The sequence below is a fragment of the Solanum stenotomum genome, chromosome 12, assembly GCF_019186545.1.
Source record: "Solanum stenotomum isolate F172 chromosome 12, ASM1918654v1, whole genome shotgun sequence".
Lineage (NCBI taxonomy): Eukaryota > Viridiplantae > Streptophyta > Magnoliopsida > Solanales > Solanaceae > Solanum > Solanum stenotomum.
In genome coordinates, this window is record NC_064293.1 from 44,034,587 (window position 1) to 44,051,723 (window position 17,137).

The window sequence follows — 17,137 nt, forward strand, 5'->3', positions numbered from 1 at the left end:
ACTTAACAAAAATATTGAATTGAATGCTAAAATATATATTAGTTCTAAAGTTGAGTATTGTCTAATGTGAAAGAGGAGATATATAATTTTCTATATTTGTTCCAATAGAAATGCCAATAGAGAAAATTTATGCAGAAGAATCAAGTTGGGTTTTATTTTGATTAGTGGATTGGGCTTAATGTATGGAGCAAGTTAAAATGATTTTAATAATGTTTAGATTTAATTAGATAAAATAAAATCCACATAGGCACAACATAAATAATATTAAGTGAAAATATGGAGATTTAACGGATGAAGGGTAAATATGACCTTAAAAATGGATGATAATGGTAAATATATCAAAAAAGTATGATGAAGGGAAAATATAATTTTTTTCTAAGAATACAGGGATAAATATGACCGTTCTTTAAATTTATCTCCAAATTCATTTGAAAACATAAGAATATATCTCCATTAAATACTTTCATTTGATTATTTTTATAAGTATTCTTGAATATCTACTACAATAGATAATTTAATCAGGTAACATATGTCACCTCTTTTTAATTATGAACATCTATCTCAAAGCTATGAATAAGTAATTTAGCCAATGCATGTTATGTTGGTCCTAGGAAAAAAAAAGTTTTGGTTGCATCATCACGTGAACATACACTTTGCAGAAATATAATTGGAAAAAAGAATAAAACTATAGACTTATCACGAAAAAAGTTATTTTATTATTTATTGTAATGAACGTAGAAGAGAGAAGCAAAAAGAGGCAAGGAAGTTGGCAGGCTCATATGCTGCTAGCGAGAGGTTCAAATCTATCCTTTTCGATTCGGACAGACTCTGCTGGGTCAAACTAATCAGACATTGGGATTAAAATATGTATACTGTCTCACTACGGATTTCTATAAAAATGATCTTAAAATAATATTTTCATCGTTTTTATTTATATAAATATTCCTTAATATTTGTTACTTCACAAAATTAATACATAAATGACATTTTTTTAAAAAAAATTATTAGTTTTGAAAATTTGCATTTGATCAACATAGAAAATAAAATAACTAATTTATATTTATTAATTAAATTAATTAATTCATATTCATTTGACTTTAAGAGAATATTAAATAAGGAATAGTTTTCTTAACTTGTTAAAGGAGATAAAACCTAAAACAGTGACAAGAAAGAACGGAGTAAACCTCTACCATAGGGAACACATTTCAGAAAACGAGATACAACATAATAGGGATACCAAAGGAAAAGAAAAAGCCTTTCCAATACATTACACAAGAAAATAGGATAAAATTCGGAGTTTATCATAGATAACTTATTTATTGTATAAAGTAGATGTCAGATAAGAATACTTTTTTTTTTAGCCTTATAATAATTGACTATGTTATTATTTGTTGTGGAAAAGAAAAATTAAAATTTCATTACGATCATCCTATATTCAGATTAGATTAACTTACCTAAATTCCTAAAAGTACGACTTTGTATAAATTTGTTCTATGATATTTTTCTCTTTTTAGTCTAAAAAGAAAATATTTTTCTATATCTAAAAACTCTTACCAAATTTTTTATTTTATTTTTAATCACATAATCTATAAGAAGCAAGTATTATGGTATATTTTATATTTTAAGACCAAAAATTATAATGATACTTTTAATATAGGCTAGAAGTCATTATTCTTATATTTTATATACAGCATCAAATACAACATATAAAATGAAATAGAGAAAGTAATATATTTAGGTAAAAGCTTAACACCTACATCTGTCTCTTAAATACACGCATATTTATAACTAATATATAAAAATTAATTTTACTGATTTATAATAAACAATTGATAGTCGATACATATATTTTAAAGAAAAATTATCTAAATATACAACTAATTATTTTACTTTATCCTCTAAAATTTCTTATCATTTGAAAAACTACAAAAATATCTACTTTACGCGATATATCAGTCGAATACATCACTTTACGCGATATATCGATTAGATACAACACTTTACGCAATGTATTGATCGGATACATAACTTTACGTGATGTATTAAAACGTTGGGTGATGTATACGAAACTAAAATGTGATGCAATCGAATGTTGATCATGTATTCAAAATTGAAATGCGATATATATGTTTTGGGATGTTTCCAAAATCCACCAAATATAAGAAATTTTTGAATTTAAAAAAGAGTAAAAATATAACATAATTCACTCTTAGCGCTATAAAATTACATAAAATCTATATATTTTAATTGAAGAGGAAAGAGTATAGTTTGATTTGTCTATATATACATTTCCTTTTAGCTAGACGCAACATCACGTTAGCTGTCACCTGAGGACATCTCCCTGTCAACCATTTTTGTTGTAATAATAGAGAGAGAGAGAGAGAGAGAGAAAAATGGAGCTCACTCAACAAGTTTTTTTAGAAGAACTAGTTTCTCCAAGGATAGAAAGTTGGAACAACACTTTTGCAGATGCATGGAACATTGAATCACCAACTTTTTATCAACAAAATCCTGAATTTGTACCCTCAAATTCTTCCCTTTTAGACCTCATCATGTCCCCTTCACAATCCAATTATTTTCCATGTCCTGATTTTCAAGAATCATCATACCCTTTTCTTCATTCTTTCACTAGTACAACTAATACTACACCACCTCAAGTAATTGATTCTTCTACTTATAATAATACTAATATTCAAGAAAGATCCATTATAGAGGAAGGGCAAATTGGTCATTTTTCTACTGATTTTCATGGGCATTATGAAGACACAGTTAGTTGTTACAATATTAACAAAGTGGTCAAAATGGAAGAAGCAACTTCAAGAATTGTGGGAGAAAAAAAGAGTAAAAATTATAAAGTGCAGAAATTAGAAGGACAGCCTTCTAAGAATCTTATGGCAGAAAGGAGAAGAAGGAAAAGACTCAATGACAGACTCTCTATGCTTAGATCTATTGTACCCAAAATAAGCAAGGTGATTTAATTAATTAATTTCCCTTTATTAAATTATTATAAGGTAATTAGTTGTTTGAATAAAGTTAATTGATTAATTTAATTGACAGATGGATAGAACAGCTATACTTGGAGATACAATTGATTATGTGAAGGAGCTCTTAGATAAAATCAACAGATTGCATGAAGAAAATGAAATGGAAGATGAAATTAAGGACATAAAATTTCTGGGAAATTTCAAGGGGTTAAAGCCTAATGAAGCACTTGTAAGAAATCCTCCAAAGGTACATTTTTTCTTCTATTAAATTATGTACGTCAAAATTCAAATAATATAATGATTGTTTGGTTAATTTCTTTCGGAAAATAATTTGTACATTAGGATAGTAGATGTGAATTAAGACTGTTTCTAATGAGCTTTGTCGTATATATTTGTCCGTTTGTGGTGGGGTAATACCACCTAACTAATTAAACTAAAAATAGCCGATAGCCGTTAAATGTATAATATGCATATGATTACGTATAATGAGTGTATATTTATTTATGTATATATACCGGCTAGAAAAAGTAAACAATAAACTAAAATGTTGTTTTTGTAGTTTGATGTAGAAAGGAGAAATGAGGATGAGACGAGCATAGAGATATGCTGCGGAACGAAGCCAGGTTTACTGTTATCAACAGTACACACAATGGAAGCATTAGGGCTTGAGGTGCAACAATGTGTTGTCAGCTGTTTCAATGACTTCTCAATGAGAGCTTCTTGTTCTGAGGTAATCTACAATTACATTTTTTTCTATACATGCTTTTTTTTGTTCATTTTATACACTTAAAGTGAATGTTCGAGTTGAGATATTTATATACATAGTGACAAATATGAAAAGTATAGTATTTTCAAAAATAAGTTTGTATCAAATTTTGTCAAATATTGGTTTTTCGCTAACAAATTTACAATTATCACGAATTGATCCTTTTACAATATACTTTATTTTTCGATCTCAAGTAAAATACATATTCAGATACAAATTAAATGACCGGTTTATTTAATTATTTATTTTGATAGGAAGTGGAGCATCGAAAAATTTTGAGTTCTGAAGACGTGAAGCAAGCTCTGTTCAAAACTGCAGGTTATGGAGGAAGATGTCTATGATTGTTGAGAATGATATATTTTGGACACTAAGTTCAAAGAATGTGTTAAGAGATTTTGTCTCTTGTTCCATGAGTATATCAATTAAATAAATGTTAATGATCTTTCTCCAATTGAATTCCCTTTAATATTTAATTACGTCTACTCCATCGTGTCCTTTAAAAAAAATTAGGGTCAAGGTATACGTATCAACAAATCATAAATCATCAATTGCCAAATCATAAAAGATATGGATAAAACTAAACTGTCAAGTGGATCGAGTCAATACCCAAACTACTCACTAAATGCAAACCGACCCCATAGATAATATAATGTTTAATTTAATTCTAATTTTAGCTATATATTTTTAGGAAAAATTGTGCATTATAACAAATTATTAATTCAAAATAAGTATTAGAGCTACAGTTTCATTTAATTTCAATTCGTAGCAAATACATTGTCATTAACGCCTCTAGCTCCTTTAAATCTTGCTCGCCTCTCTCACTTTTATACAAACACAAATGTATAAATTGTGTCTGTTTTTGTATAAAGCGAGAGAAACTATATATACAAATACAAATACATATCTCTCCATCCTATACACTTATAATTATAATAATACAGAATCTTTCGCTGCCTAGTTCCTTTTTGTCTTTCTCTCTCGCTTTATACAAACACAAATTATACAAATAAAATGTACAATTTGAATTTGTATAAAGCGAGAGAGATTTGATATACAAATACAAATATTTTAACTCGATTCATTTGTATACAAATTCAAATTTTATGCAGATATGCAAACACAATCATTGATACATATACATAGTAGTTACATATATATAATTATCTAACCGATGTACATATACAATTCACCTCTCTCCACTCTCTGCCTTCTCTCGCTAACCTCACTCCTCTCTCTCATAATCTCACTCGCCACTCTAGCCTAACACAAAGAACATATACATAAATACAAACACAACTTTTATGGAGTACAAATAACAAAACAGTAGTTATAAAACGCTAATATAATTTTTATGTTTGCAATTTCTAAAATTTACTCATATTTTTATTAGTACTATAATTAGTTAATTCGTTACTTAATATGGATTAATAAGGTAAAGGCTTGCCTCCTTAATTACCCGGTCCAATTGGGTCCTGGGTGCAGTTACGAGCACAGATCCACATATTCTGCTACGCATCGAACTTCCATAGGCCCATTATAATTATTAACAAGCTTGGTCCTGCTTGTAGCCCACGGTTCAATTGTAGGCCCAATAAGACTGAATCAGCCTATTTGACATATCTAGATAGGACTCGCAGAAGTTTGCGAATCAAGAGGGAATGGACGAGAGGGAGTTGCTCGAATGGTAAACACCCCTCACTTCCAATCCAAAGGTTGCGAGTTCGAGTTACCAAGGGAGCAAAAAGGGTTGGGAGCTTCTAGGGAGGGTAAAAAAATAAATAAAATCAAGAGGGAATGCGTACAATTCCATTTCTGGGCCCAACAAACAGGTTTACCATCATTCAAATTTCAAATCATAAAACTACATAAGGTCATTCGAATAAATCCCCTATTTTTCTTGGATGTTCTTTAATTTCCGTCCCTCAAATTTGTTGACTTTAATATTTGTAACCTTCAGAACTTAAAAGTACTAAAAAGGTGGCTGGAAATATCCTTGACGTCCAAAAAAAAAAATATATATCTCAAGGCAAAAGTTTATAGTTTCATATCATAATAACACAAGTTTTGTCTTACAAGAGAAAACAAAACAAGTTAAGCTGCTTAATTCATATAAAATTTGTCATTGGAGGCATATGTTTAGTTCATAATTCTCGAGTATTACTTAGTTCCTACAAAACTTGTGTTAATCGAGGCATAAATCTAATTTCAAAAAGTTATGCTTTAAGAAGTTCATAACCCACTAGTTATGCCTTACAAGGCATGATAACTTAGCTCATACAATTTAGAGGCGAATACAATGTATCTGAAGGCAAATAAAGTGTTTCTAGAAGCGACTTGGACAAAACACATAATTATTGAAACTATTGATACATTAAGTAATTAGCTCCTATACTAGTTTGTTTTATGAAAGTTCCTCATGAATTGATGAATGTATGATTGTCCAAACTTGCTCAATAGGCAATAGCTATTTGGGCCTGAAACGGGTCGAGTCCATATGATTTTTAAATAATTTGACAAACCCCAACTGTTCAACTTATATCAAGTTTTAATTACTCTTTGTTCGCTTTTACTTGGCACGTCCATTAATTTTTTTTATTTTTGTTAATATAGGTATTTTACCAAATTATCCCATATTAAATGATTTCTTGAAAAAAACGTATTTAATGCTGAGGGTATAGCATGATTTATTTTTTGTCTTTCTTCTTGATATGTCATAAGTGGCAAGTAAAAATGAAATTTTATTTTAGGAATAAGTGACAAGTAAAAGTGAACGGAAGGAGTAATTAATTTATTTATAATTTTTTAATTATTAAATAAAATTAATATTGTATAACTTTTTTTTTCTTTTTCATTACACTTACATATAATAGATAAAACTTTATTTTAATTTTTGTACGAAACTTCTCATGGACTAATTTAGACTTCATAAAAGTAAAAAAAAAAAGTTGGGCTAAAACATACTCACTCAAATCAACTTAATTCTTCGTTAACGTTGCTTCAAAACTTCTCTCCTGAAATTACTAGAGTTAAAAGGCCTCAAATAAACGTGTTAAAATGAGTTAGTCAAGCATACGACGAGGATCAAAGGAGATCTTGTTAGTTGTTATTGTACTAACTCATAATGAAGGAAGTATTATAATACTATTAAGAATTGAAAGAAAAATGGGTAATGCGTGAGAATTCGATAAATCCACTAATGCCACACTTTATTTCTATGGGCGTCTACTAAAAATTAAAGGAGCCAGTGGTATAGCTATAACCAAAAAAATTAAAACAATGAATGAATGCTGTCATGTTTATCTGCCTAATTTCATGATTGGCTTTAAGCCCACTAATAAGAATCTTGCTCCACTATTACTAGCAACTTTCATTTAATGTATAGAATTACAAGACAGAGAAAAAGAATTCCATTGTTTAGCTATCGTCATCGTACGAATTAACGAAAATCTACTTTATCATTTGGCTACAATCTATTCATGTGTTAGATCTAGGCATAGTACCTGATTATAATATGAGGCTCAGGTGTCATGCTTTCTGCAATAATAGCGTTAGGCGTTAGATATAAATATGATGATGTATATGCTTAAAAATTCACCAACTAAGAAGAATTTAGAATTCATAAATCCCAGGTTTATTTTTGTTTGGGCTCTTGGTCCACGCATGACAATTGAGCCTAGCTAGGCATGAAGGAGAGTGTTAGAGTGGGTAAAAGTTCTATATTGGTTGAAAATGAATTGCTGATCAATCTCCTTAGATAAACTTGAACAATTCATTAGCTTTTGAGGTTGAATTAAACCATGTACAATATCTTTACAAAATTTATTGGGAGCCCGTAGGTGGAGCTTTGATGGACAGTGAGACAAGTTCTAAATTTTTTTACAACCACATAAATGTTATTATGACGTATTTAATATATTAATTTTTAAAAGTATCAAATTTCTTATAAATGGATACATCAACTACATTATTTTATTGATATGGTCACTAACGTTGGCACTTGTAGTTGCCCCCTAAAATGTCATTTTCCAGAACGGATTCTCGCAGACAACGGGTCCTAGATCTACACGCTCTACTTAACATCCGTACATTTTCAAATCCTACAGGGTCGAAGAGTTATATAGGTATTAAATTCGGCATAAATATTATTTTCTCTAAATTTCCTTTTGCATTGTTTTATTGCTTTAAATTTTATGCGCTAATTAATTGTACAAAAAATATTGATACAATAATACTACTTAGAAGATATATGGCCGCAAGTTACTTTATGTACTAGCATTGATTAGTTATGGGACTAATCCTCTGATATCAAGTTATTAAAAGAACTTTGGTATGTTTATCCTATTAAAAATTGAATTAAGTTTGTACGTGAAGAAACATGATGAGAATATAATAATGTATAAAAATGATAACGGAGGGGATAGTCACACACTCCAACTTGGTGTTCCATTTTTCAACCAATCCCCAACTAACTACAACTTTCAATGGAGAAAGGAAACTGCAGTTATTGCATATTTGAGCAAAGTAAAAAAACACTAAGCAAGTGGACTATATTGACAATTTGTTTCATTCTTCATACTTGGAAAATGGATAAAATAAAAAGAGAAAAGAAGTGTTAATTAGTGACTCTTTTTTTTTTTTTTTATGCTTCAAAGTTTGAGAAGTGATTATTTGTGAATTTACCCAATAGTCAAGAAGGTGTGTGAATGAATTTATACTTGAGATTATTAAGAAAAATACTAATATTATATCTAATTTAATCTCAAAAACTAGTTCATAAAAAAATTCGTTCTTTTTAGTGAACAATAAGTTCAAATAAGAGAATGAGCGGCAAGGGTCAGCAAGTTCGGTCATGATGGTGAAAGGTTGAAAAAAACGAAATAGTGAAAAAAATAGACAAGAAAAACAAAGTGCAAAATCATTAGGAATGACGGAAGCACATGGTTAACATGTTAAGTGGTGGGGAAAGGTGGAACTTTTAATATCAACAAAAGGGCCACTTTCATTCTACAGCAAAATTAGGTCAGGGTTAAAAAAATAAAGTGGTTAATACACATTCCATCTGTCTCTTTTATCTCCCTTAACTTTCTACTTTTCCTCTTCTTTTATGTGGTTTATACTATATTTGCGTTAATCATCATACAATCCATAAATCGATACTATACTTGAAAGTTAGTCATAGAGTTTGACATCCCATTAGTGGACTGTTGATTGTTACTATTACTCAATCAATTGATTAGTAATTGAACCATACATGAAGATTATAAATAAATGTAATTTTACCTTACGATTTAAGATAAGATAGTGACACACTTCCATGTGATATTAAAGAATTAGACAAAGGTTTGGAATTCAAATTCCAACGTCACTTATTATCAAAAATAAATAAATTATATGCTTGACTAATTAAAATAGAATCAGCTAGCATGCAAATGAACATGTATGTTGAAGATACTCACTACTAGAAAATATGGAATCAGCTATAAAATTTGTCAGTAGTCTTTACTCTCTAGTTAATTTGTGTAAAAAGTTGATCTTAGCTAATTGAGTTTTCTTATAATTTATCGCTATTATATTGAAATTGGTATGAAATTTTTGTTGTTTAGCTATGAAATATTGTTCATCCCTAATTCCTAATATTCTAGTAGTAATATTTAAATAAATAAAAATATTTACCTGATTTTTTTGTTGTTGATAATTTTGAATGATTCGCAATTCACTTTATAATCAACCATCATTTGTGTTTTGTATGTGCAACGTGACTACTAATCAAATATTACTTGCTTTGAACACTTGTCCAAAGGTAAAAGATTTGGTTTTGTAAAAATTGTTTTTTTATTACTACGACCACCGAGTAGACCTCGCATAAATTGAATGATAAAAGACAGAACGAATCTGATAGAAGAGGAAATCTTTGAGTGGTAAAAGTAGAATCATGACAAATTTATATTAATAATGTAAAATTTTTGGCATTATTAAAGTTTTTTTTTTTTTAAAAAATAAAATAAAATCCCAAGTATCAAACTAGTAATGTAAGTTGATTATATTAAAGCAATCGTTAATTAAACTATAGTAATATTGTAAAGAAATACTTACAACATAACAGCAAGTATCGAAAATATTCGAAATAGTAATGCAAGTTGATTATTTTAAAGCAATCGACTAAGCTATGCCGATATAATAGTGTAAAATAAATTTTTTTACAACATCGTTCAGGCAAGTAATGTTATTCATATTAAATTAAGGGAATTAAGCTATATATATTTATATGTAGTTTTAGAAAAGAGCATTATGAGTATAAGTTCATTGTTATCAGTATTCATAGTAGCATCATATTATTGTTACTCTGCTATTAAGAGTTATCTATTGTTATATATCATACTCCCTTAATTTAATGATGCGAAGAATTTATACATGCATTATCAAAACCAAAAACTTAATTTTATTAGTACCAAAAGCCCTGATCTAATATTGTATTACAGGCAAGAATTCAATTATCTCAGTTGCATATGGAGTTAACAGAGGCGGAGCTAGGTTGGATTTGTGGGTTTTGACGAACTCAGTAACTTTTTCGTAGACCCTGTATTTGTACTAGAAAATTAAATAAATATATATGTATATTAACTTGTGAACCCCTAACAAAATTGATTGACAGTTAAGTAGTAAGGAACCGTAGAAATGTTTTTCATGCTAAAGTTATAACTCTGAACCCCACTCTATTTTTTTAAAAGAAAATTTAAAACCCCAAATTATTAATCATAGTTCCACCTCTGATGGAGTATCTTCTCTCTTCTTCTTCTTTTTTGGTCCTTTTCGTTTTAAAATGTGGACTTTATTTTTATATCTAACATCTCTTCTTCTTAAGATTGATTTCATCTACGTCCGAGATTTAGTTTGTATCACAGTTACATCATCCTACTATTTTTTCATCATGATTCATGACCAAAAGCTCATTGACATCTATTACGAAGAGTCTACAAAACTAGAAGTAAAGATAATAAATCGACTCATAAACGGGCAAAGACATTAATTCGGAACCATATCATCACTTTGCCACTTTTGTATTTATCTCGTCAATATTAGTTCTGATATTGGTTATTGGCTATAACTACGGCTGAAAATAAAATATCGAATGAATTGAAATTTTTGGTAATTTGGTATTTATTATCTGGGTATTCGATATAGTATTCGAGAGTAAAATTTCAGAATTATGGTATTTGAGTTTGAGTTTGGTATGAGACACTAGTACTATTTGGTATTTGTATTTCCCGAATACCGAATTATTTATTTAATGAAAATCATGTATCAACATGTCCATTACTCATTCGTACAAATCAAAAGAAGAAAGTTAAAAATGAACATAAACGACCCAAATACATGTTTTTTAGTTGTATCATTTTTTTTAATGTCTTCTTACTTATTGATCTTCTATTATATCGTGACATACAAAAATAGAAATGATTGAAAAAATAATATTAACTTTGTAAAATAATCAACTACAACTTCAATACGATATTATTGAATATCATACGAAATTTAATTTATTGATTACCGAATCGAAATTTAATAATCCCACACCAAATACGGAACGGCCACCCCTAGCTTCAACTTGAATCAAAAACAAACTTAACATGCTGTGATATTTACACATTGGGATCAAATCCATACCACTCTGTCAAAAAGTCTTGTGCGTTTAAAAATATCCTTGCACCTTAACTTTTTTCTTTTCTTAGATACAAAAATATAAAATTTTGTTTGCGCACACTTCACTATTTACTACGATCACCATAAAAGATTTTTTATATACCACATCCAAGCCTCCAAAGAGTAAAAATGTAGTAGAAAATTGCTCATATAAATTTAATTTATATTTACAAGTAAAAAGTACTACGAATTTGAGTGAAAGTTACATCCTCTGCCTCTGCCACTGCCCGTACTGGTGTATGAGGAGGTGGCTTCATTGGAGATGACGGCTGCTGCTGAACCTCAGCAAGTACCTTGTCTGGTCTGGGAGGCTGACATGGACATGGCAATGCTATGAACTTGGGTACTTGATCTCCAGGCATTAACACTGCTGGCATGTCTGAGATTTGGTTTTGCTTACAATTCTGTAAAACAGAGCAACCATAAAATTCAGCAATAGCCCATCATCACATGACAATTGATTAGACTTTTTTTTAGAATAAAATTCCAAGATAACTAAAAATTGAATAGATTCATATAGCCGATGATCCAACTAATTTGGTAAGAGTGTTTGTAATTGAAATCTTACCATGTATGCTCGTTTAGATTTCAAATCTGAAGGGTCTCCGCCGGCCTCGAGATCTGTGCCGTTGGCAATAGATCGACGGAGAGACCGAAGCTTGTCCCAATGGTAGCAACAAGAAAAGATGCCACTCAAGCTGAAAATTATTAGCAATAGAAGCGCAGTTCCGAGAGGGAAGCCAAGTGAAGGCCGCGACGCGTCTGAATGGGACGGTGCATAATTTTGATTCTCCATTGTTCTTTCTGTGCTGATAATAATTCGAATTTTCTCCTTCCAACATACAGTGCAAGAAACAACTTCTGTTTAGAGAGGAAAAAATGCTAAAAATATATGATAGAAAGTAGTAGTAAATTTGAGAAGGAAATGGAAATACAGAGGACGGACTACAAGGAGAGTTGTGAGGCAGAGCAAGCAGATGGGGCATGAATTTATAAACTGAGAAATGTGTACACAATAAAGGACGTACACTGTACGGAGGAAGTGCTGGGACCCTTTTGAAGTAATCTTTTCCTCATTGGTAAAAGATTGCTTATTTATTTATTTATGAATGAATGAATAGTTTTTAATTAAGCGTGTTCTATTTTATCAGTATTTTTTACATTGATACTACAAAAGTCCAATATTTGCAAGTAATGATGGCCAAAACTTCAATCATGAAAATAATGACTATAATTTTGCAATTAAAGTCATGGTCAAACACCAATCTATCTGTTTATTTCGTTTTTGTAGTGGAGCATTTGTGTTACACATGCCTTTCACAATAAGGTATTAAACCTCTGCTTCAGGCACGTTTGAGGTTGAAAAAATTACATTCACTTAAGTTCACTACAAGTCTATATGTCAAACATTGTCTACTTTGAAATTTCATAAGATTCGATTAAGAAGTGACAACAAGATGTTAAAATTTCACCTAGAAAAGTGAAAACTTTAGAAAGTTGGTTAAACAAACTTACAAGTTAGCAGTGTGGAAACAAGAAAATGGGAAACGCCACTGAGCTGGCAACAGACAATGGAATTCTGTAATGTCCTTTTCGATCCATTGCCGGTTCCGCATTAGGAGACTCCGAAATATTTTATTGGCCTCAACTTAAGTTAAACATGGAAGAATTCAAGATTTTCACCAAAATTTAATGATTAAGGTTTGATCTTGAAACGTCACACGGTGAATTTCAAATTTCTAAACCACTAAAATTTATATATATATACATTAAAAAAAAATATATCTTACATATATCATATAATTTTTTATTGACACGGTTCAAGAGAACATCTTCCGGTCCTGTTAGATTTGCCCTGCTCTTAAGTAACTCGGCCCGCTTAAGCGGGATAATTAGTTTTAAAGGAGATATGTAGACGGTTCACACTAAAAAAATATATGTATGAATACTAGAAAATCTAGCACATCTTTTTCTTATCTTTTTACTTCTGTTAGTTTCTCTATTTGTTGCTATTGTTTAGAATTTTGGTAAATTAATACTTTGCTTTATAGTTTTCCAGTAATATCCCAAAAGATCTTTTCACATGAGCGGCTTCCTGGAAACATCCATAACATACATGAAATATTCTGTCTTTGCCGTCTTATCACCATGAAAAAGTACACGTTCTTACTTGTATCACTTGAAAAGTCAATTCAATTGATCTTCAAAGTAAATTGAATTAGATGAACTAATTAACATATTAATATGATAGAAAAAAATATATGAGATATATATAAACTCACTGCTGATTAAGAAAAAGGAGGAAGTGGAGGATTCAACTAGATTTGGCATTAAGAAATCTAATAGTACAATTTTGTTAGCACGAAAGTAACAAATGGAGATGAGTAATAAAATGGTTTTTTTCCTATGTACTCACCGGTAGAAGAGATGTGTTGACTGTTGACCCTTTGAGTTGTTAAAGTGCACAAGTATACATGGCATTCCATCGTATATATATCCAAATTATTCTATTCTTATCTTAAAACGTTAAATGAGATAAGGATACCGCTTTTGGTAACTTACCTTCTTTTATTAATTTTTTACCTTATTATATAGGTAGGTGTTTGGTCATAGAATTTGAGTTTTTGAGTTTTTGAACTTAAAATTTTAATTTGAAATTAGTGTATGTTTATGAAATTTCTGCTTTAATTTTAAATAATTGAAGAGATGGTATGTATTATGTGAGAGGACAATATCAAAGAATAGCTGATTATTGTTATTATTAATTTATTAGATCAATAAAATTTTAAGATTATATGTAATTCAAAATTTGTCCAAACTGACCTATAAGATGACTTTCTTACCTAACATATATACTTAGGAGGCTAGGACAAAAGCAAAACTAATAAGAAACTTAACTAAGGTAGGTACTATAGTCACCACATTTATTGAAAAAAACCTAAAAAACCAATGAGTAGTGGACCATTCCAATTCTGTTATTAATCAATTATGTGTTGTCTCCTAAGTCCTAAGTATAATTAAGCTCACTTATCAAAGTCACCGTATAAGTAATTACTAATTAGCATGGGGTGTTAATTTAAACTAGTGTGGCCTAGCTAACTGTGCAAAGCTTGACAAAACGTATTTCACGAGAGGAAACAGTGAAGTTCCACAATTATATTCAGAGATAAAAAAAAAACGTTGAATATGGCAGATTAAGGAATTCAAGTTTGAAACATCTATGACAAAAGTTGTACGTATTTTCTACTCTTTGGCCCACAAGTTCTTATTTTTCTTTCAATATATATTCTTCCATGTCAAAGACAAAAAAAAACTCATATAGACTAAAGTAAGATGCGCAATCAGTCATGGATACAAATCGGCATCCTTTTAATAAGAAAAATTGTATTGAATCTATTCGTTACATACAGAATTGAACCAAAAGTCCGTTCGAAGAGTGTTGTGGCTGGATTATACTTTCATATATTATCTAGTCTAGTCTAGTAATAGAAAAGTCTGATTTCATAAGACACTTGCGGACATAACTGATCATCTACCCAATTGTCCTAGCTATAGCTAGGCTTTGGCTCATGCTAGTGGACAGTGGTACCATTGAAAATGAACATTTTGGTCTGCTTAATTCTCCCATACAACGACGCACACCGCCGTAACTCATGAAATAAAAAATCAACTGAATCAAGACAAAGATGTCTTGTGCCTACTTGAGTAAAAGGGTAGAAATTAGTCTCATCAGTCATATTCATTGTCTTATTCATATCAAGTTTTCAACCTATTAAGGTTGCTTCCATATGATGATATATATGATCAATTACAGATCAGCTACATAAAGATTTTGATGCTTTTGAGTTTTGGCATATGCTTCCATAAGGACCACTGCCATAAATTCCTCAAATGGCGACGAAAAACACAAACAAGGTTTAAATCAAGACTTTTGATTAAGAAAAAAATAATTCAATGGTGAGACTTCTGATTAAAAAAAAACAACTTCAACTTACTATACTAGATCCCTTAATTATTATGTACCTGACTCATTTGCTCGTATATTGGTCATAGTATTAAGATTTCAAGTCCCAAATTAGAAAATTATAAAAGTTTAAATCCAATTCAATCTGTAATTAAAAAATCTAAATCAAAGATATAAAAACGTTAAACTTTAATTTGGATTTCGATTTTACCCCAATTATACCCACCCTAATAAAAGTGTATCTAGCGAGTAGCGACTACATAAAAGGGAATTTTATATCTTACAGCTGTATAACTTTACAACTGTACATGACAATCCACGCCCCAAGTAGTTTGTATTTCTATTTTCCACCCTTAATTAACTGCAATTTTGAAACATCATAACACGACAAAACCGTAAAGCCAAATTACGAAAAAAGAAATAGATAAGAGACGTGAGTATATCGTCTCTGCCTACTGCCCAGCTCTAAAGATAAAAGTAGCAATAAATTATTAATTATATCTATTTATTAAAATTCACTTTTTTATTTTTTAAACCTCATGTTTAGTCAAACAAACAATAGGAAGGCGAAGGATATAATTATTTTGGACCAACTGTTTTTAAAACAATTAAAATGAAGGGAGTATGCATATTATCCTTCTCTTTTTCTGTCGAAGATCAAATTTTTTCTTTATCGGTGTTAATGAGATAATGATGTCCTCATAAGATTTAAGCAATCCTCATTTCATTTAGTTAGTTTTTTGAAATATAAATTAAGTCAGATGTACATTTCTTTAGATCTTTTAAGTAATACGGTTTTATTAAGAAAATTATTGTCATTTACCTTAATTAATAATCTTTCAAATCCATCATAATCCCGACAAGCACTTGTCCTTATCCTACTCATGAACTCGTGGAACTATTTTAGGATTGTTCAGTTTGAACTTTCTCAAAATCAGCTAGATCAAGAGTTGTAGAGGTTTTGTTAACTTTATTCGGCAACTTTTAAGTGTTTGAATTGACACTAGAAGAAAAAGAGAGTTAACAAAGTGAGATTCTATAATTATAGCTAGGATATTAATGAGAAGAAAAAGTACTTTGTCCATTTTCTAAACCCCCCCTATCAATTATTGGTATAACAGAATTCGCTAGATAAAACTCATCAATAACAATAACATTAACGTATTCAGTGAAATTCATAAATAGGGTCTGGAGATAGAATATATACAAAACTTACCATTATCCACAAAGTTAAATGATAGAATTTTGCTTTCAAGTATGGTACAAGATCAAATGAGAGGATAACTTGGGTTATGTATACGGGAGTCCAAGTGAATGATACCATATAAAGTATAGACATAAAACTAAAATAAGAAAAAAAAAAAAAAAAAGGACATATACCTAAATATTGTAATTATAACTAGTAGACTCTAATTTCAATTCAGTGCTGAAACAATAGTAAACTGTTCTATCTTACCCAATTTGAAAAGAAAAAAGTACGAAGAGATATGTGTAGATGGGCCATGTGTTGCCCCCTAGCTCAAGTGTCATTGCTGTAGTTTTAATACTATTTCTGTATTAATTTTTTTTATAGATTTCCAATGTACTTTGTACCTATCTCCTATAAAAATGATCATACAACGAAATCACAATTTTAGACTGTTTTCTAGAATTTCTATAATAACGATCTCTTATAAAATAGCTCACGTAACAAAAACAAATATATGTAACGGACTGCAAAAT

General features: G+C 29.9%; 2 protein-coding genes across 3 annotated transcripts; one reads left to right on the plus strand and one right to left on the minus strand.

Moving 5' to 3' along the window:
- Positions 1 to 2,377: 2,377 nt before the first annotated feature.
- On the plus strand, positions 2,378 to 4,206 carry LOC125846371 (transcription factor bHLH93-like). The gene is made up of 4 exons (XM_049525778.1): positions 2,378 to 2,969; positions 3,058 to 3,231; positions 3,544 to 3,714; positions 4,005 to 4,206. The coding sequence occupies exons 1-4, from the start codon at positions 2,394 to 2,396 to the stop codon at positions 4,089 to 4,091; spliced, it is 1,008 nt and encodes a 335-aa protein (XP_049381735.1). The 5' UTR covers positions 2,378 to 2,393; the 3' UTR covers positions 4,092 to 4,206.
- A 7,363-nt stretch (positions 4,207 to 11,569) lies between these two features.
- On the minus strand, positions 11,570 to 13,997 carry LOC125846387 (uncharacterized protein At5g65660-like). 2 transcript variants are annotated; one of them, XM_049525793.1, is made up of 3 exons: positions 13,868 to 13,997; positions 12,020 to 12,312; positions 11,570 to 11,855 (listed from the first exon to the last, which is right to left on the minus strand). In XM_049525793.1, the coding sequence occupies exons 1-3, from the start codon at positions 13,935 to 13,937 to the stop codon at positions 11,619 to 11,621; spliced, it is 600 nt and encodes a 199-aa protein (XP_049381750.1). In that variant the 5' UTR covers positions 13,938 to 13,997; the 3' UTR covers positions 11,570 to 11,618. The 2 variants fall into 2 exon arrangements, with proteins under 2 accessions (XP_049381750.1, XP_049381752.1); XM_049525795.1 differs by having other exon boundaries at positions 12,020 to 12,283; positions 13,868 to 13,965.
- Positions 13,998 to 17,137: the final 3,140 nt, after the last annotated feature.

Excerpts from the sequence above, each read along its gene's own strand:
- LOC125846371 (XM_049525778.1), top strand. The coding sequence starts at position 2,394 with ATGGAGCTCACTCAACAAGTTTTTTTAGAAGAACTAGTTTCTCCAAGG. Across the intron at positions 2,970-3,057 it reads TTGTACCCAAAATAAGCAAG|ATGGATAGAACAGCTATACT; the intron begins GTGATTTAATTA and ends TTTAATTGACAG. Across the intron at positions 3,715-4,004 it reads TGAGAGCTTCTTGTTCTGAG|GAAGTGGAGCATCGAAAAAT; the intron begins GTAATCTACAAT and ends TTATTTTGATAG.
- LOC125846387 (XM_049525793.1), bottom strand. The coding sequence starts at position 13,937 with ATGGAATGCCATGTATACTTGTGCACTTTAACAACTCAAAGGGTCAAC. Across the intron at positions 12,313-13,867 it reads TCAACACATCTCTTCTACCG|AAGTTGTTTCTTGCACTGTA; the intron begins GTGAGTACATAG and ends CTCTCTAAACAG. Across the intron at positions 11,856-12,019 it reads AATCTAAACGAGCATACATG|AATTGTAAGCAAAACCAAAT; the intron begins GTAAGATTTCAA and ends TCTGTTTTACAG.